The following is a 20,322-nucleotide window of genomic DNA, read 5'->3' as shown; positions in this document are numbered from 1 at the left end:
AACACAGAAGAATTAACAAGGAAAGAGTAACTAGAGGAAAATTGAGACAAGAACTAATCTCCAAACTCAAGATTCCTTTCATGAATCTTGATAGGACATTTTCGAGGAATTCCCAACCTCCAATTTCTTATTGAACTCAAATGATCAAAGTTTGAAAAATACACAGGCCAGGCACTGCTTTTATACACGCAGAGCATGAAGAGTATCAAAGCGCAAAGACTTAAATCGTAAAATGCAGCTAAAAACTTCCTAAAGACACACACAGTTTAACTAAAATACAAAACTCAAGATCCTACAAGCAAAACGACACCAAAAACCTTCTAATTCAATACGCACCGTGTTACTAAAACCAAAACTCCCCAGTTAAATCCACTGGCAGTTAAAGCCTCTATTTTCAATCTCCTTCTTGCTAGCCTTCTGCAGAACACACAACCTTCATTCTTCTTCAAGACCCTGCCCCCAAGCACCTGTGACACTCGATGACTGAGTTTTATTTGATATGGTGAGTTTATGCTCAGGTCACCATATAATTTACCTCAATAACGATGGATAGTATCACATAAACTAATTTTATTCCCTCAAATTTTATCCCTTTTGGAACATGCTCAAACATAGGGGTCAGATAAGACATAGGGGTCAGATAAGGATCTGGATATCGGACATTGGTGCTTGGCAGGGCCAATTGACTCTTGGAATGACTTCATCAATTTTTGGTAAAGTAAAATAAAATAATAATACATTGGTGATGGAATTGCTGGTGAATGGTGAAAAATATAGATAACTGCTTTCGTTGTGTTTGGGCTATCTGGGTTTCCAAGGTCCTTAGTATCTGGTTTCATCAATTTTGAATATTTGAGATGAGGCCCTGTTGCCATCTGCACATACACTCCATTGTGTTTATCTCCAGTTGTTTTCTCTGCATGCTAATTTTTCTATGTCGTGGATGTTCCAGTTTGTGTCATCATCGGAATCCTGCATATATTCATGTTTTAAACAAAACTCAGATCAAATTCTTTGTGAATTCAATTAATGTGGTAATGAAAGCTTTGGGCTAACGTAGTTACCTACTTCATTTGCTTATTAAGATCCAAACTAAAGTATCTCCTTGCTTCCAAAACAGGTCCGGTTTTGAATAAAATTTAGGACTAAACCGGTATGAACCGATTTTGCATTTTCAAAAATCAATTCCGTACCGGTTACCTCCCTAAACCGGTTCGGTCTAGTTTTCCAGTTTTAATATACTATATTATATATTATGATACCAAAAGAAGTAGAACAGAAGCAGAACAGAAGAATAAATAGAGTATGCACAGTTAATAGCAGGCAGTAATACCGACCATATGCATGTATTCAGAATGTATAAAGTAGATTAAACTGAAAATAACAATTTTCATTGAAATATAAGCAGAATTGGTTGAAAAATGACTCATTTGGATATAGAAACGGTTTTATCTCATCTTATTATTATAATTTTTTCAAATTCTTACATAAAATATAATAAACAATTCAATATTTTTAAATTTTAAAATAATAATAATTTTAAAAAATAATATTTTATTTAATTTTTAACTTTTATTTAAACTCATCTCATTTCATCTTATCTTACCAATCAAAAAATAATTAGGACGAGGCGGTTCTTAATAAAAAAAAAAAAAACTAAAAACTAGAAACTCTTGAGTTTTCCGCGCGCTTCTTTAATTTCTGGCCCTCCTTTCTCTCTTTGCCGCCGCAAGACCATAACACAGATTCAGCTCTAGACTCTAGTTCCACAGCAGTACAGCATCCCACCTCTCTCAGTCTCTGAATCTCCTTGCAAATCTGGTGAATCTATTCTTATACATTTTACTTTTCTTTCTTCTTTACCTTTTTAATGATTTCGATTTGTTCGCTTATACATATGTTGTCTACTTCTTTTGGGGATATTTGTTCTGCAGATTCATTTGGTTTTTCTGAGCTAAACTTGTTACATTTATTTTAGTTTGATTTTTTTTTTTTAATTTGGTTTTAATTTCTTGGGTATGAATGTTGTGAATCGCGTAGAACTCCGGCTCATTCACTCCGACTCCGTTCCAACGACGTTAAGGCTGAACAAAGCCGGACTTGGCTCCGAATCTCTGTTGCTGTTGGAGCCCGGATCCAACTTTGACTCTGTCCTTATAATTCGAATTATACGGAGTTTTGGGCTGTCGAAGGGAGCTTGGGCCCGATGTTGGCAGACGGATGCGTTTCACGGGGATGGATTTCTCTAGGGGGACGGTTGCTGGAAAGGTCAGTCAACTCGTCGAGTTATATTTCTCTTATTTGTTTATTTATTTTAGATCTCTATTGTTTTGGTGGATGGAATAGTTGGCTAATTAGTTACGAAGAGGCAAAATGGGGTCAATTTGGGACGCGTTGCTGAAGGCCATTTTGTACTCTGGTAATTTTACTCCTGAGCGTATTTTCTCCCTCTTGAAGAAATTTTTTGTTATTTATTCCGTTTCCATTTCTAGTAATGTTAGATGCTAGGGTTTTTGTTTGGGGACCTGGATGTATGCAATCATGTACTCTGTTCGCGCTTGATGAGTAATCTGACTGGTAATTTAAGTGGGTGATAGTCTTTTAGGGTTTGTTGTGGCGCTTTTTTAAAAAGCCTGATGAAAAGCTTGATGTTCTTGGCGATTTCAACTTTCAATGGCTAGTTTTATTTCAGTTTTTCAGGTTTTTTGAGTTGCTTATGATTGGATTTTGTTGATGAAGCTGTTTTTCGTCTCTTTTGAGCCAATGTATACACATGATCCCACTCTTTTGGATGCTATTTTTTTAATGATCTCTTGTTATAAGGTTAATAGGATGTACTCTGGTGCTTATTATTATCTTCAAAATTTGGTGGTTGAGTAGACTCTATCCGCGGCCATCCAAGTGTTGGCATTGGTGGTCGAGTGAGCTCAGTTTCATCATCTAAATTGAGTTCATCTTCCAAATTTGGGTTCTTTTTTATGTGCTGCGGAATAAATACTAAAACCTTTTAGTAGGCTTGTGTTTGCTGTTTAGGTATAATATTTTATGTCTAGATTTAGGTGACTTTTGAGTTATTACTCACACAATTCTGAGTTACCATGTATTTGTTTTGAGGATGTTTGTTCTGCGTTGTTTGCTTTTGGAATTTGTAATTACCATCTATTTTGAATTACCAGGATTCCTTGTGTTGGATTTTTTTTTGCATTGTTTGCTCAGTTTTAGCACGTATGAATTGATCAACACTTGCCACTTTAACAGTTAAAATATGATAATATAAACATAATGGTCCACATAACAATGGCAGCTGGATCAATTATCAATGGTTTATCAATGCACATGAAGGAATTTTATGCAGAAACATTACTGGTGTTGATAAGAAACAGTATTTTATATACTTCCAAAAAAGAAGTGGAACTTTTTCAGTTTTCGCTTATTTTTTTTCCTAAATGAAAAGTTGGATCACTTTAGAAAAGTATGAAATGAGCTATAAAGAGAATTTCATTTTTTGTTAATGATTTTATATTTTCTCTGCTCAAGTAGTGTATTTCGGTCTTTTTAGTGTAATTACAACTTATGCTTGCAAAGTCTATACTAGCAGGAAAAATGCCATGAAATAAAACTTAGGGTCTATACAAGAGAGATTAAAAATTAGAAGATTACCTGTAACTAACCCAGCCTAGTGAGAGTTTTTCTGAAGATTAGGGTCAGATTTGATCCTTACAAGCTTCTTACTTGTTTACTTTCAAATGTTTTACGGTTCTTGAGAAGATGCTCAAACATAATTTTTGTCAAGCAGACTAACTTAATCTTGTGAGGATTCAAGGCAGCAAAACAGCTTTTTAGAGTTCTCGAAAACTTTTCTTCTGATGGGTTCTCTCCAAACCCAAGATACTCTCCAATTCATGCCTCCGTAGTATTCTCACCCTCATTATAGCCGTGTGAAAAATTATCATCTTAGTCCTCTTAGTTTCTACAAAAGTGTTATTCCAGCAAGTCATATTTTTATTCAGCTAACTGTTTTCCTTCCAAAAATTGAATGAAGCCACTCATCACATAGACTACTATTTTTTGCAGGGTCAAGAAGGTTTTTCTTATTAAGACAGTAATTTATAATGTTGGTAGCATCATATTGAGAGATGCTCGCACACATTTTCTTAATTGATTTAAGGAATTTGATGTTCGGTTAGTATCGGTGTGTTTTGGCTATTCCAGTCGATTTTTGGCATTTTGGCTCTGGTATATGGCTAAATGGCATCAGCATCGATAAAAAAAGAAGTCTAAATGGCATCGGTTATATTTTTTTCAATTAATCTTAAAATAGGATGTGGTGTAAAAGTCACTATTACATTCTCCACTCAAAGCAGTCACATTAATGTTTTAATGATAAGTGAAATAGACTCACTCACACAATTAAAACACAAATTTGTAAAAAAATTAAAAACAAAAATTTGTAAAAAAGGTTTAAAAACACAAATTTATGTCTAAATATGTATTCATGGGCTATTCTAGCAAAACAAAAAATGTATTCAAGGGCTATGTATGTATTTTCAAGAAGCTTTAAGATTTTCCAACTCAAGTCTAGGACTTTGATACATATACCAATTTTACTAATCCTACTCTTCATACAAAATAAGTCACATACGACCAATGTGGTGCATTTTAATTGAGTCTCTATTTAAGTGATTCCTATAAAGTCACTTAAAATAAGTCATATTAGTTGGTGTAACTGATGTGTAACAACCTTTCCGTAGTCAAGAATGTTATGTACATTCTCAAACTTATGCTTGGTAAAGAGTTCAACATCATAATAGTACCTCATTTATTGAATCATAAAACTAGCTTGGCATAGCAAGGTTTTATAACATGAAGACAAAAGCATAGTAATGTAAGCGTAAACTAGTCCTATGTGGCAATAACACTTATTTGAAGGTCTAAGACTGAAAAATAAATCTACTCTTGGCCCTTTTGCTCGGTGTCCATGCCATCATTATTTGGGACATTAAAACATAAAAACAAACAAATAAATGAGTAAAAAACTCAGTAATAGCACATCATACTGTAAATGTAATTTAACTCGACCTTAGGCTTGGCTTTGAAAACTTTCATGCATAATCATACATATATATAGAATATGGATCATTCAATAGTAACTTGGCGGAATTTAAGAAGTGATCATGGCAATTCATATAACATGGATGAGTGAATGATTGACTCCATGCATCTAATATGTTTCATGCATGACTTGTTAATCTTGTCTTTCACTTGCATAGCGACCATCATAACATATGTGGATCGGTCCAATTGTCTTTGACCGCATAAATCATAGCATAACATATGGTGGACCACACTTAGGTCTGTGACTTGCACATCCACCCATAACATAAGGCCAAGCATTAAAGCTTACTTATTGTTCACATGACTTATTTCTTATCTTATCATGATGCATGTGAATATGTTGACTTCATGATATTCATGGAGTTTCATACTCATATGCATGGCATAGCACTAAACATGACATATTAACATGAGCATATTTATCATGACATGGCATCCACTTATGGCAATCAATAAGCATTACAACATGAGAGTGATTTTCATGACATAGCATCCATTCTAGACAAACAACCAAATCAGCATAGCATAATTGCATTCACTAGCACATTGTCACAATTCATCGAGGGTTCATAAAAAGGGGCTAACATTGAATATGGCTCTACACAACACATTTTCTTGCAAAACAGAATAGTTACAGCACACATGAAGGTTATGATCATGCCACTTACCTTATTTACATGTCAATCTATACTAAAATTCTTATTACTGCGTTTGGATGTTGAGATGAGTTGAGTTGAGTTGTGAATGGTAGTATTCTGTGGGTCCCATTGAGATAGGTTTAACTTTTTAGGTTGAGATGTATGAAGTAAGTTGAGATGAGTTTAACTTTTTTATGGAAAATTGAAAAAGTAGTGGGTCTCATCAATGATTGGTTTGAGATGAGTTGAGTTGGGTCTAATAATTGACTAAGGTATGAGCCTATACTCCATAGAGTTGCTTGCTGCCTACCTAGTGGCAGTGAGCTAAAATTGACCATGGGTCATGCATTCTACTCTTAAATTTAACCACATGCTGTGTATGGATGTGTAGGCATGCCTTTATGATTTTTGGTAAGTTAAAATGTATGTAAATCTCAAAACAGATGCTTTTTTTTTTTTTATAAGTAAGAGATAGATATTATTGATATGAATGAAGCAGGTGTAGCCCTTGTACACAAAAAGTATACAGAAAGACCCCTAAATACATTCTAAGAGCGATAAATTAAAGATAGGAAATCATAAACATTGTTCCCATTTAGTAAAATAGCAGAAAACCAAAGCATTAAATTGTGAAAGAAAAAATTCTTCAGTTTCGCCATAGTGCGTTCCTTGTCTTCAAAACATCGCGCATTCTGTTCTGCCCAAATACACCATATAATGCACAACGGAATCATCTTCCACACTGCAGTCACTTGATGACAACCTTGCATCTTCCTCCAACACCCCAACAAATCCACCAACCTCAAAGACATAACCCAAACAATATCAACCCTTTGGAAAATCTCATCCCACAATATCCTTGTTACCTCAATGCAATAAGAGATGATCCACAGATTCTCCATGCTTTTTATTCATAGAACACCAATCCATCACAATACATCCTCAAATTGTCCGTGGTCAAGATTTTCCCTACCATACAAAAAAGGCAACTTTAGAAGGCACTCGAGACCTCCAAATATTCTTCCAAGGAAACGGAATAGGATCCTGTGTTGTCAAGATTTTATAATACGCCTTAACCGTACATTTCTTATGATCCTTGTTTCTCCACTTCAATATGTCGTGTTGTGCCGTAGGAGTCCATAGTAGACTGAAAAAATCTGATACACTAGATAATTCCCAATCATGAAAGTCTTTGTTAAAAAGTACATTCCACTGGTGAGCGCCATGAGAAAAAAACCGTATATCCGCCACTGAAGTCTCCCTATTAGCTGCAATACGATAGAGAGCCGGAAAAGCCCTTTCCAATGCATGTTTTCCACACCACATATCCCGCCAAAAACTGATTCGATTACCCTCTCCAACTACCAACCGAATGTGTTTTTCGAAACAAGGCCACCCCCCCTTATGAACTTCCATAAACCCACACCATGCCCCCCTTGCACTTCATTGGAACACCAACCGCCCCAAGCAACTCCATGTCTAATGTTAATAATTTCTTTCCATAATGATCCCTCCTCCGAGTGATATCTCCAAAGCCATTTCCCCAGTAAGGCTTTATTAAAAGTTCTTAGATCACTCACTCCTAACCCCCCATACACCACTGGAGCACAAACTGTCTTTTATCTAACCAAATGAAATTTCTTTTCCTCCCCCATACCTAGGGGTGTCAAATCGTATTAACTGGTCGTGTTCGTGTTGTTTCAAGACATGTATATTATACTATATAGGTCAACCCTAACCCGACCCATTAAGCTTATCGTATCAAAATCTCAAACCCTAACACGACCCAATAACATAACGGATCGTGTCGTGTCAACCCGTTTTGACTTATTTATGTAAATAGATTGAAACAAATCCAAAATTAACCTCTTTAATCTAGTTAAGTTTAGCATACTTTTATATAAATGTTAAAATCACAATATCTATAAAAAATATACAACTAACTACAAGTCCAAAATTACAATCTAAACAATAAAAATATCGAAATTAAAATCTCAACAATTTTATTCTTTAGGTATAAGGGTATAATTGTAATTTTAACTTTCTTAACGGGTTGACCTGTTATTAATCCGTTAATATATTGTGTCTTAACGGGTCAACCCGTTTTGATCCAAACCCGTTAAGGGTAAACCCTAACCCGCTTTTATCGTGTCGTGTTTGTGTTGGGTTAATGGGTCGTGTCACATATTGACACCCCTACGCCATACCCTCTCATAAAAAAGCCCTAAAGAGTTTTTCAATTTTGTTCACCACCCCTATAGGCATCGGAAACAGAGATAAAAAATATGTAGGAAGGTTAGTAAGGGTGCTCTTCAATAGAGTGAGACAACTCCCTTTTGATAAATACATCCGTTTTCATCCAGCCAACCTAGTCTTTATCTTCTCTACCACCCCATCCCATATAGCTCTAGCTTTAAAAGATGCTCCCAAAGGAAGACCCAAGTATTTCATTAGTAGAAAGGACACCTTGTAGTCTAAAAGGCTAACTAGACTGAGGATATTAGAAACTGCACCCACCGGAACCATCTTAGACTTACCAAGATTCATCTTGAGCCCAAACACTGCTTCAAAACAAAGTAGTAGTGCTCGTAAAGTTTGGATCTGGTTGTTATCTGCTTAACAAAAGAGTAGAGTATCATCTGTAAATAAAAGATGAGAGATGATGATAGAACCACCAGTACCATTACCCACCTGAAACCCAGATAAGAAACCTCCACCAACAGTAGACCTGTACCATCCGGCTCAGGGCCTTCATAACTATAACAAACAACAGAGGAGATAGTGGATCTCCTTGTCGCAAGCCCCAAGAACTATCAAAGAAACCAACAGGTGTACTGTTAACTAGAACTGAGAATTGAGTGGTAGAAATACAATGACTCATCCAGGAAATCCACCTATCACCAAAACCACACCTCCCAAGCAGATATAACAGGAAATCCCAATTCACATGATCATAGGCCTTCTCCATGTCAAGCTTGCACAGGATGCCTGAACCTCCCTCCCTCCCTCAATTTATGATCCAAGCACTCATTTGCAATAAGTACCGAATCAAGAATTTGTCTCTCACGAATAAAGGCATTCTGGGACTTGGAAATGATCTGATCCAACACAGGACTTAACCGGTTAGCAAGAACCTTTGAAATAATCTTATAAACACTACAAACCAGGCTTATAGGGCAAAAATCCTCAATAATCGAAGCCCATGCTTTTTAGGAATGAGCGCAATGTACGTCGCATTAAAGGATTTTTCAAATTTTTGGAAAGAGTGAAATTCACTAAAAACTTGCAAAACATCACATTTCACAATGTCCCAACAAGTTTGAAAGAAACCCATTGAAAAACCATTTGGATCCGGCGCTTTATCCTTAGCCATACCAGAAATAACCTTATAAATCTCATCTTCATCAAAGGTCTCTCCAACGCATCAAGCTTCTGCCTATAAGCCTGAGAATTCAATTGCCTCGAAAGACAACGCATCAAGCTTTGGCCTCCAACTAGCTGATTTAGTGAGAAGGGCCTCATAATAATGAACAATATGATTTTCTAGTTCGGAAGGAGAGGATAAGACCTGAGTACCTGAATATAGCGACTCGGTAGTGTTGCTACGCCGATGTGAGTTAGCCACTTTGTGAAAATACTTCGTACACTTATCTCCTTCTTTCAACCAAAGGGCCCAGGATTTTTGACGCAAAGAAATCTCCTCCAACAACAAAACCCTCTCCAAATTTGCCATCACCGTGGCCTTCCTCAATAACACCTCCTCCGAAATATCACCCAAAAATTCCTTACCCTTTATCTCTAGCAATTCCTCCAACAAAGTTGACTTTTGATTGTTAGTGTGGCCAAAAACTTCCAAGTTCCACTTCTTCAGGTCTTTCTTCAAGGCCTTCAATTTACTTGCAAGAATAAAACTTGGAGTGCCTAAATATTGATATGCTGACCACCAGACATGCACCATCTCTACAAATCCATCCGCTAAAAGCCACATGTTTTCAAATTTAAAAGACTGGCGACCCCTGTTCATACTCCCCCACTCTAGAGTAATAGGAAAATGATTTGAGTTGACTTGAGCTAGCCACTTCTGACATACTTCCGGAAAGTGAGCTTACCACAATGGATAGACAAGAAATCTATCCAATTTGGACCAAACCCGACCATTTGACCAAGTATACTCACCCCCTACCAATGGAAGATCCATAAGTTCCAGATCAAAGATGAACTCTGAAAACTCCTCCATAGCCACTAAATTCCGATAATGCCCCGATCGCTCACTAGGGAAGCGAGTTACGTTAAAATCACCCCCATACACCACTGCACATCCCCAACGGAATGTCGGCCCGCCAACTCCTCCCACAACCTTCTTCTATCCCTGCCCACATTAGGGTCATATGTGCCTAAAAAAGCCCATTCCCATCCATCAACAACATTTCTAAAAAGAGTCGCTACTGAGAAATCTCCAATACACTTCTCAATCGCCTCAATTAATCTTTTATCCCACATAAGTAACACTCCGCCTGAGGCACCCTCAGAGGCCAAGTAAGACCAACCCACATACGAGCATCCCCATAGGCTTCGCACAATACTTCTATCAATAAGTTGCAGCTTTGTTTCTTGAAAGCACACTGCATCACCCTTCCACATCCGCAATAATAATTTGATACGGAGGCGTTTATTGTGATTATTGAGCTCCCGCACATTTCATGATATGATCTTAGGCTTCATGTAAACATAAATTGCCCCTCCCTTTCGATCTATCCCTTCTGCCACTCCCTTCCTTCACAATCATAGTTAATGGAGCAAGTTAGCCTTCTAAGTTCCCTATCCCGCTTAGAGGCTGACTATGAACGATCAAAACAGATGCTAACATACTCAAATGTGACTTTTAGAGTCATTTAGGGTTGTTAACAGTAATCCCTTTTTAAAACTTTAGAGAGTATTGATAAATCTTTTAAACAATTATGCATGTGATGTCTTAGGTATGCACATGGCTTAAAACATTTTCCTTCCTAGTCACTAGCTGCTGTGTGTGTATTATACACTAGTGACCTAATCGATCATGACATGTCAATATGCAAGAAAGCGTTGAAATTTCTACCTTTGATAAGAAATCTGGTTTTTGATTTATAAAATTATATTTAAAACATTTTACATGCAGTTTGTGGTGTCATGCATGTGCTTTAAGTGTTTCCTTACCTCTAAACATGTCAAGCATGAAAATCCATGACTTTACTAGCTGTGTGATGTTGCTGTGCTTCTGTCAGGCTACTGACAGCATGTGTTTTATGTGTGCCATATCTATGATGTCCAGGTAGTATGTATGGGAAACTCTCCTGCATGTTTCTAAGCCTCTATACAGGTAAGACTAGGTAGGGGTAGGGTTCTAAGGGTTTTCTAAGTTGCTGTTATCAACCTAGATTCTTAGTGCTTCTAAAAGTTGGGTATTTCTCACCTTTTCTAACCCAAGGTGGGTGTCGGAAGAAATCCTTGGCTGCTTTGACAGCAGCAGTGCCCTGCAAAGTCACTAACGCTATGCCCTGTGAGTTCTAAGTCGAACTTCCATAATATAACATAGGGGATTTTCTAACACTTAGGACATGGAAGTTTTAATGTATTAAAGAGAAATCCTTACCTATTACAGCAGAGATTAGGAGATTCCTCCTAGTTTGTTTGGCGGGGAGAACTTGAGAAAGGGCTGTAGGATGGCTGCCACTGGAAAGTGACAGCACATGATTTGAAGCACAAAAAAAAAAAAAAAAAAAAAAGAGTAGATAGCTCACTTGGAGTTGCTGTCACTGTGGGGAAGTTGAATAAATTTGGTTATATTCTGTGCCAGTCTGGAACAGCCTACAATAGAATGTCTTAAGAGTTAAAACCAATGTTCTAGAGGGAGAAGAGAGAGTGCTTGTGGGGCTGCATCTTACCTAGGGTGGTAGAGAGTGGCGGCACAATGGCGGCAGCAGCCTTGAGAATCCTTTAACACTTTGATGGTTTGCAACTTAGTGAAGTGTATGGGGCTGCCTCTGGTTTGCTTTTAGTCTTAAGAGGCTGTAGGGTTAGGGTTTCACTTAGATAGAGAATGCTTTAGGGTTTCTGGATGTAAGAGAATCCTTTGTACGAATTTTGATTTGAGTAATTGCTGGGTTTCTAAGCTGGCTGCAGATCCCTCAATCCTAGAAATTTCCATTTGAGTTGTAAAATGAAAATCTCCTACACTTGCTATAATGGGTTGAGAGTGATTGCTGGAGATTTCAATGCTGGCCGGACAGCTATTTCAAGAGTCAGCTTCCTTCCTAATTAGTCCTAAAAATCTTGGCGGTCTCTTCCTTACTTAGCTCCTATGCTAATAAGAATAAATTCTTGCCTAATGTATTTAGGAATTTCGAACTCCTGCTGCCCAATAGATTTTGGAAGCTCACCAGGTCCTATTTTTAGCAATAAAACACATAATACCTTCTTTAACAGATGCTTCTCTTGGAAGATTGCTCACTACTGATAATTTGAGGAAAGGTAGTCTCATCATTATGGATTGGTGTTTCTTGTGTAAGGAAAATGGGGAATATGTGGATCATCTTTTGTTACATTGTGAGGTGGTTCGGTTCTTGTGGAATGATATCTTTAACTGGACTGGTGTGGGAAGAGTTAAGGATATGCTTAGGTTGTTGGAAGGGAATTAGGGGAAATGCTCACATTGTTGCTGTGTAAAATGATTTCCCTCTGCATTATGTGGTGTTTGTGGATGGAGAGAAATAAGATGTGTTTTGAAGATTGGGAACGTTCCTTGGAGGAGCTGAAGAGTTTCTTTTATAATACTTTATTTTCTTGGGCTTTAGTCATTAGTTGTAATGAGGACTGAAAAAGCAGTGGTTCTATCCCATACAACACCTAGAGGGGGGTGAATAAGTGCAGTTCAAATTTTGTGGACTAATAAAAATTAATGGCAAGAAGCAAATAAAAGATGACACAAATCATACAAATAATCAACACAGGGATTTGGTCACGAAGTGGAAACTCATTTGAAGAACATCTTCAAATTCTAAAACCACTCCGGGTGTAAGCCACCACCTAAAATTCACTATAGAAAAGTTCATTACAACCAATATAGAAACACTCACAAAACCTTTGTAGTTTCTAAACTTGGCTTGCAACATCACGAGTGACCCACTCGATCTTTACACGCATGTAGTGTCGGAACTCCGACCTTTTATAGCCTTCCACGAGAACCTCTCGATCTCTGCATCAACAGCAGCTCCGGAAACCTTCCGGCCAACAAAATGTCCACTTCAATGGACTTTGAATGAGATTTGATCTTGAGTGTGGTGTGGTGGATTTGTGTTTGCTCAAGAGAGATTCACAAGGTGAGGAATAGGTTTCTCCCTTTGGCTCTTGAAACACTTAGGGTTTTGCTCTATTTTTCCACCCCACAGAATAGAAATAATCTGTTCTATTTATAGTCCCAGCAAATCACGGCGCTCAAAACATGAATTTTAGGTTGTCTTGAACATTGGCTCGAGCGAGGTGTCGAGCGAAGGTCGAGCGCACGTTATCTTCTGAAACCGCTCGAGCGAGGTGTCGAGCGAAGGTCGAGCGCACGTCTCTGGCTGAGTTCTGCTCGAGCGCACATCGAGGGAACCACTTTGGATGGGTTCCGCTCGAGCGCCAAGTCAAGCGCACATCGAGCGAACCACTCTGGATGGGTTGTTCTCGAGCGCCACGTCAAGCTCACCTCAAGCGAACCACTCTGTTTGGGTTCCGCTCGAGCGCTGCGTCGAGCGCTCATCGAGCGAACCTCTCTGGAAGGTTCCGCTCGAGCGCCAGTCGAGCGCTAGTCGAGCCATGTTGAGCACACTTCAATCTTTTTCATGTAACAATGCATCAACACTTGTTACAACTCAACTTTATATAGGTTTTCACAAGAATATGCCAATTAACTAATTTTTCCCTCAACAAGGACAACTTTCATGAAATCGGTGGGTTGGTCCGGTACCGAGTTTGGTTCGTTCTGGTACTGGTTTTATTTTTCTTAAAATCGGTCAAAATAGTTTTGTATTATATGATAAATTACTAATTAATATAATATTAAATTTTAAAATCTTATATCACTATAGTCTATTGTATTAATAGTTATACTAATACTATATAGTGCTTATTAATAGTTATACTAATACTATATCACTATATATTATATTATACTATAATACATCACTATGGTCTATAATACAATTATAATATGTATTATAATATACGACAATATATTATCACTATAGTATTATATACTATAATATACTATTATATATATTATATAATATATAATATAGTATATTAAAATCAGAAAACTAGAATGAACCGGACCGGAACTGGTAAAATCGGAAGTACCGGTTTAGGGGGGTAACCGGTGCAAAATCAGTTCTTGAAAATGCAAAACCGGTGCATACCGGTTCGGTCCCAAATTTTGTCCAACATCGGACCAAACTGGACTGGTTACACCCTTAATTTGGACTATGCCTATTTCTATCAATAAAATTTTACTTTTACTTATCAAAAGAGAGGGATGGTTAGGGATGAAGGAAGATGGCGGAGGCACTGTGGGAGTTTGTAGAACAGGGAGGAAATAAGAGTTGTCCTAGAGGCGGGGTACCTCTGAGGCCAGTGGTAGTAGTGGATCGACATCAAACTTGATCATATAGGGAGGCCTTGGTGCATACAGTGGCGCCGTTGCAGTCTCGTGAGCGGAACAAGGGTGGAGAGAGGTGTGCTATGGCAACTTAGAGAGGATACACCGTAAGACGCAACAATGGCTATGGGACTGGAAACTTTATTCATATAGTTGGTACAACAAGTACACAACGGAAAGGAGGTGGTGGTAGGCACCACGCTGGTCTGGTAGAGGATGGCATGCACAAAACACTTCTGGACATAAAATCCCATCTGAGTGCACTGTAGGAGAAAGTAGACTCCTTAATACTATGCATTGAGGAGAAGTATGACTTGGGCCTGGGCTTGGAGGCAATTGGTCCTAATAAATATAGTGCTAATTGGCCCATCTTGCTTGATTGCGGTGGTATCTGTGGTGGTAGAAGGTATTTTAAATTCGAAAAAATGTGGTTAAAATCTGAAGGCTTTGTAGCAAGAGTAAGACAGTGGTGGTCTTCATACCAACTTCAGGGCACCCCTAGTTTTGTCCTTGCAGGAAAATTGAAAGCACTAAAAAGAGATATGAAATTATGGAATATGCAATCTTTTGGGGACCTAGGGGAAAACAAGAAGGGTAAGTTGGAGATCTTGGATATTGAGAGGATCCAAGAGGCGAGGCCCCTTAACCAAGACGAAGTAGAATGGAAGACCATGTTGGGTGAGGAGCTTGAGAGAATTATCTTGCTAGAAGAGATTTCTTGGCGGCAAAAATCAAGAGCCTTGTGGCTCAGGGAAGGAGACCGAAGTGCCAAGTTCTTTCATCGAGTTGCAAATTCTCACAGGAGAAACAATAACGTTGAGATGCTGAAGATTGACGGTGTTGATTGCAGAGAATAACATGTTATTCAGGATCATGTAGTTGGCTTCTATGAGCAACTCCTAACTCAACCAATGTGTTGGCAGCCGCCCCTTGATGGGCTGGGTTTTGACGCCATTGGTACGAGTGATGCCTCTCGGATGGAGAGGGCTTTTGAGGAAGATGAGTTGGTGGAGGTAGTGCGGAAAATGGCTAAGGACAAGGCACGGGGGCCGGATGGTTTCTCTATGGGTTATTTTCAAGATTGTTGGGATGTTGTAAAGGAAGATATTATGAAAGTGTTTCAAGAGCTCTTCGTGGCCGGAAAATTCGAAAAAAGCTTAAATAATACTTTTCTTGCATTGATCCCAAAGAAGGTAGGGGCTATTGAGATAAAGGAGTATTGTCCCATCAGCTTAGTGGGAGGGGTTTATAAGATCATTTCTAAAGTGCTAGCAAACCGACGTAGTGAGGTGGTGGGGAATATTATTACCAAGTCCCAAAATGCCTTTGGGGTGGTCTAGGGGATGAATTCAAATTCCACTTGGTATGGTCCCCAATTTCTTCTAGTGGGTTGGGCATTAGAAATCTGAGGGTTTTCAATCAGACCCTTATTGGAAAATGGTTGTGGAGATACAATCAAGAATAGGAAGCTTTATGGAAGTCAGTAATTAAATATAAATATGGAGGTATGTGGGGGAGGCGGAGCACTAGGGAGGTACCAGGGGCGTATTGAGTGGGAGTGTGGAGGCATATTAGACGAGGATGGGGGTGTTTGCCTGTCATACTAGACTTGTATTGGGTGATGGCTAAAGAATAAAATTCCGGTACAACTTATGGTGTGGTGATAATGCCCTCGATGACTTATTTCCTTCAGTCTTTAGGATTGCAAGTGAGAAAGAAGCTTCAGTGGCGGAACTCAAGGAGATATCTAGGGGCCTAATCCAATGGAATGTGAGTTTTACTAGGGTGGCCCAAGATTGGGAAGTTGACAGCTTTGAGGACTTCTTTAGACTCTTGTCCTCCATAAAACCAAGCCCTCAAAGAGTTGACACATTGTGGTTGGTACCTGCAGGTAAAGGTATATTCTCGGTTCGCTCTTTTTATAAGTCTCTCATACAATATCCGAGCAACCACTTTCCATGGAGAACGATTTGGAGAAATAAAGCGCCTCCCAAAATGGTGTTTCTTGCTTGGACAACTTCCCTTGGCAAGATTCTGACAATAGATAACTTGCGGAAACATAGGGTGATTGTAGTGGACTGCTGTTGCGTGTATAAAAACAATGGCAAGACTGTGGATCGTCTCCTCTTGCGTTGTTAGGTTGCCAGAGCATTATGGGACGATATATTCAAACGGTTAGAGTTAGCCTGGGTTATGCCTGCTACAACGGTTTAGTTTTTGGCTAGTTGGACAAATCTAGGCGGTATTCCACAGATTACAGCTATATGGAAGATGGTACCTATTTGTATTCTGTGGTGTATATGGCAGAAGTGTAATGACAGGACGTTTGAGGACAAGGAGCGCACATTAGAGGAGCTGAGATTATTTTTTGTCAGAACTTTGCTTTTATGGGCCAAAGCTGTTGATTTTAATGGCCTTGATCTTCATGATTTTCTTATTTCCATTTCCCCCTCCTAGAGAGGTGTTGCCTCTTGTATACCATCTTGTGTACTTGGCCTATGCCTATTCTTTTTAATACAATCGTTTAATTATATAAAAAAAAAACTTCTCAAATATAAAATAAAATTAGATGACCAATTTCTAAATAGTTTACTGTTATTGAATAGGGGGATCTAATGCATGTACCCTCCACAGTACTCTAGTATATATGTACAAAACCATTATTACTCTTTAGTCAAATTTTACAGTTTGAAATTGGTTGACAGTTAAATTTCCATTTAACTCCTACAATTCCCTTACTACATCCTTTTTATTTTATTTTTTCTTTAATTTGAAACTTTTCATATGTATATATTTTTTTTGGTGCATGTGCAGGAAGATTTTACCACTGAGAAGCCATTTTAACCATGACATGAATTTTAAAATTCTTATGCTTTGTTGGCAACAAACATGTTTTACACTGATTTGGTTAGGTGCGAAGAGAAATTAAAAAGGACAACGGCTATCCTCATTTTACTGAGCATGCTAGGATATCAATTGTTTTCTGGTGAATGTTTTCAGCTCCAGATTCTCTATTGTGGACTAGTTTTGTCTTGTGTTGCATAGATAATCTGTTGTCGCTCATTTAGGATTTTCTCATGTAAATGTACTAAGTTTCTTTTCTAGTTAATTAACATTTTACTTTACCAGAAAAGGGAGGTCTTTTCCCTTACTAGTCAAGTGGTAAGGTAGGGCGCTATTCGATGAAGAAAATAGACTTTAGGAAAGTGGTTCAGGTAGCTCAGCTGGTCTGAGCAAAGGACTGAAAATCCTTGTGGCAGTGGTTTGAATCCACTTGTAGATCAGGTGCAGTGGGAGGTGCATCAGGAAACTCATCCTAGATGGCTGTAATAGGACTGCAGCAATCAGCCTTAAACATACAATTTGTTCTTTTAACGAATTAGTTTTGACCCTATACTAAACCTTAGTTTCCGATCGTGGAGATGTTACTTTATAGTGCTGATTAATTTTCTGTGAGTTGGTGGTGCTGCTTGGTTCCTTTTTCCCCCTTTTGCTTTTGTGGATTGCTCTCGAATCGATAGTAATGTTTTTTTTTTGCTGCTAATGAAATCTGGATATGTAACTCTCGAATATATAGTATTGATTGGTTTTACTGTTGCTGCTTAGTGAATCCTTGTGATAGAAGAGAGCAGTTACGTTTCAAGCCCAGCCATTCTGTGTGCATTTCCAGGTCGAGGAGGGCAAAACTTGAACATTATTTTGTAATGGAAGCAGATGGAGCTGGGAGTGACGTGGAAAGAGAAGACGAATCAGTGATTGAGCTCTTGAGAGATCGATTTCGCCTCTTAACCATCTCTATCGCTGAGGCCCAAGGTTATTTTTTCTACCCTATTTGGTTGCTCAGGAAACTCGGGAAACTGAGACTAATCAAAATTACCCAATATAAGTGATTACTAGATTGATCTTGTATGCACATATACTTAATGATCAGACAGAGAGATTTGTAGATTATCTCATTCTATGTTTGATTTACTTGGTATGCTCAGCAAAGAGAAATGACCTGGAAATATCTCTACCTATTGCGGCTTGCATTGCCGATTTGGCCTTCAAATACACAGGTAATTACTTTTTCCATTTTAATTTTTATCTTGTTTTCCTTAATTTATGTTTCCGTACAAGAACCTGTGGATATTTTACTCGTCCATTCTCATTCCTGTGAAAATCAAAGTCCCTTCTTTATGCACTCCTTGCAACTACAATACAATACAATAATTTTGATCTAATAAGATTTTGAAGTTCTTCTCAACTTGTGTTTGGGGACTCTTTTTTTGTGTGTTGGATTGGAAAGGAAATATTCGTGTGGGAAGATAGATTTTGCTTTTATCTAATGACATTGAATTGTATGGATTTAAGAAACTGCTGATTGATTCAATTGGGATCCATCCCTCTTTAGAATACTAAGTGGTTGCTTGAGGGCCTAGCTCTTTGTTCTTGAATTTGATAATAAGCACATCTCTGTTCCATGCGAATCTGGTTTTCTTCACTGCTGGGAATGGATATATCACTTATAAGCATCTATATACTTTTGTTGGAGAACATGAAATGGTTAAGCGTTTTTATCGGTTTATTGAATTTTTGTCCCACATATGTATCAAGTCAAGGGGTGTTAGCTTAAAGGTGGCATTAACAGAATCTCTTAGCAAGAGAAACACCCAAAGGAACCTCATTAATTTAGAACGAAAATCAATTTCATAACTTTCATTGGTTGCATTTAAGTGACGTACAAGTCCAAGGTGTTGCAATAACATGGAGCATGTTATTTATGGGCTTCATTCATTTTTTCGCGACACTCGTGACTAACAAAAGAAATAATGTTTTCAGAGCAGCTGGCAAAGGACCTTGAGCTATTTGCACAACACGCGAGTCGTAAATCTATAAACATGGAAGATGTCATACTTTCTGGTGAGTTTTCCAAATCCTCATTCACAAGGAGTATTATCATCCCTAAAATTAATATATTATTAATCATTTTCTATTACCTCTAACTGTCTATGCTTTTAATCTACCTTTACTTGGGTATGAATGCTTTTGCAAATTGTCACAGACGATTTTCCCATTAACCAAGTTCCTTTCCCTTTTTTGCTTCCTTCTTTCTTGGGATGTGGAAGAAGGAAGTAGCAAGCCTTTTTCTTTTTGGAAAATGATACTTGGCCCCATGAGTTTGCCTCTTCAAATTTACCACTTGTGTATTTTATTTTTTATTTTTTCATAATGGTTAAAGACGTGACGTGACTATTGGTGAAGTGATGTATTTTTTAAAAAAAAAAAAAAGTTTTAAGGATGTTTAAAAAATGGTCGAAAGAAAAAAGAAGTGCAATTTGCACTAGTGGTAAGTTTGAGGGGTCAAACTCATGGGGCTGAGTAGTAGCACCCTTCGTTTTTGGTTTTTTTTTTTTTGGATTCAGCACAAACTTATAAAAAAGACTTGGTTTCAGCGCATAGAAATGAACATCTAGCCACCTCTTTGAGGTCTTTCGGCACTGATCTGAAATCTAAAGAAGCCCAATCTGAGAGGAAGCGAAAGAAGCCGTCAAGAAAAGAGGACAAAGCAACTACCAGTGTAGTTCATATTCCTGATAATTGAAGCATCCTTTGACCTGACGTACTACTGCCTAGATCTCGCAAACGCTTTCCTTATATCAGCAAAGCTGCAATCTTTCTCTGGGTTATGGTGTCAAACAACTTCTGCATCATGTAAATTACTTGCAGTTCCTGATTAAATGCATATGATACCTTAGCTTGAAGTTTAAAGGCAATTAGGTTAAATACAATAATCATTCTCTGTAGTGTTCTTTGCTATCACACATGTAGGGCTGTGTTCAAGTTGAGTTTGGGTGAGTTGAGGCTGTTCGAGTTCCTCTCAAATATCTCAAAAATTGGCTCGAGTTCAGCTTGTAT

At 38.0% G+C, this 20,322-nt stretch overlaps 1 protein-coding gene across 2 annotated transcripts; it reads left to right on the top strand.

Moving 5' to 3' along the window:
- The first annotated feature begins 1,679 nt into the window (after positions 1–1,679).
- LOC109000513 (protein MHF1 homolog) lies at positions 1,680–20,322 on the top strand. Of its 2 annotated transcripts, XM_018977420.2 has the most exons (7): positions 1,680–1,821; positions 2,041–2,268; positions 2,347–2,419; positions 18,031–18,237; positions 18,411–18,482; positions 19,246–19,326; positions 19,860–20,322. In XM_018977420.2, exons 3-7 carry the CDS (start codon positions 2,374–2,376, stop codon positions 20,006–20,008), a joined length of 555 nt encoding a protein of 184 aa, XP_018832965.1. In that variant the 5' UTR covers positions 1,680–1,821; positions 2,041–2,268; positions 2,347–2,373; the 3' UTR covers positions 20,009–20,322. The 2 variants fall into 2 exon arrangements, with proteins under 2 accessions (XP_018832965.1, XP_018832988.1); XM_018977443.2 differs by lacking the exon at positions 2,347–2,419.

The sequence above is a fragment of the Juglans regia genome, chromosome 2, assembly GCF_001411555.2.
Source record: "Juglans regia cultivar Chandler chromosome 2, Walnut 2.0, whole genome shotgun sequence".
Lineage (NCBI taxonomy): Eukaryota > Viridiplantae > Streptophyta > Magnoliopsida > Fagales > Juglandaceae > Juglans > Juglans regia.
This window is presented reverse-complemented; position numbering and strand designations above follow the sequence as displayed.

What these genes read in the sequence shown, in the direction of transcription:
- LOC109000513 (XM_018977420.2), top strand. Translation starts at nt 2,374, where the DNA reads ATGGGGTCAATTTGGGACGCGTTGCTGAAGGCCATTTTGTACTCTG. An exon ending in CTCTATCGCTGAGGCCCAAG is followed by an intron (nt 18,238 to 18,410) that starts GTTATTTTTTCT and finishes TGGTATGCTCAG; the next exon opens with CAAAGAGAAATGACCTGGAA. An exon ending in TTTGGCCTTCAAATACACAG is followed by an intron (nt 18,483 to 19,245) that starts GTAATTACTTTT and finishes TAATGTTTTCAG; the next exon opens with AGCAGCTGGCAAAGGACCTT.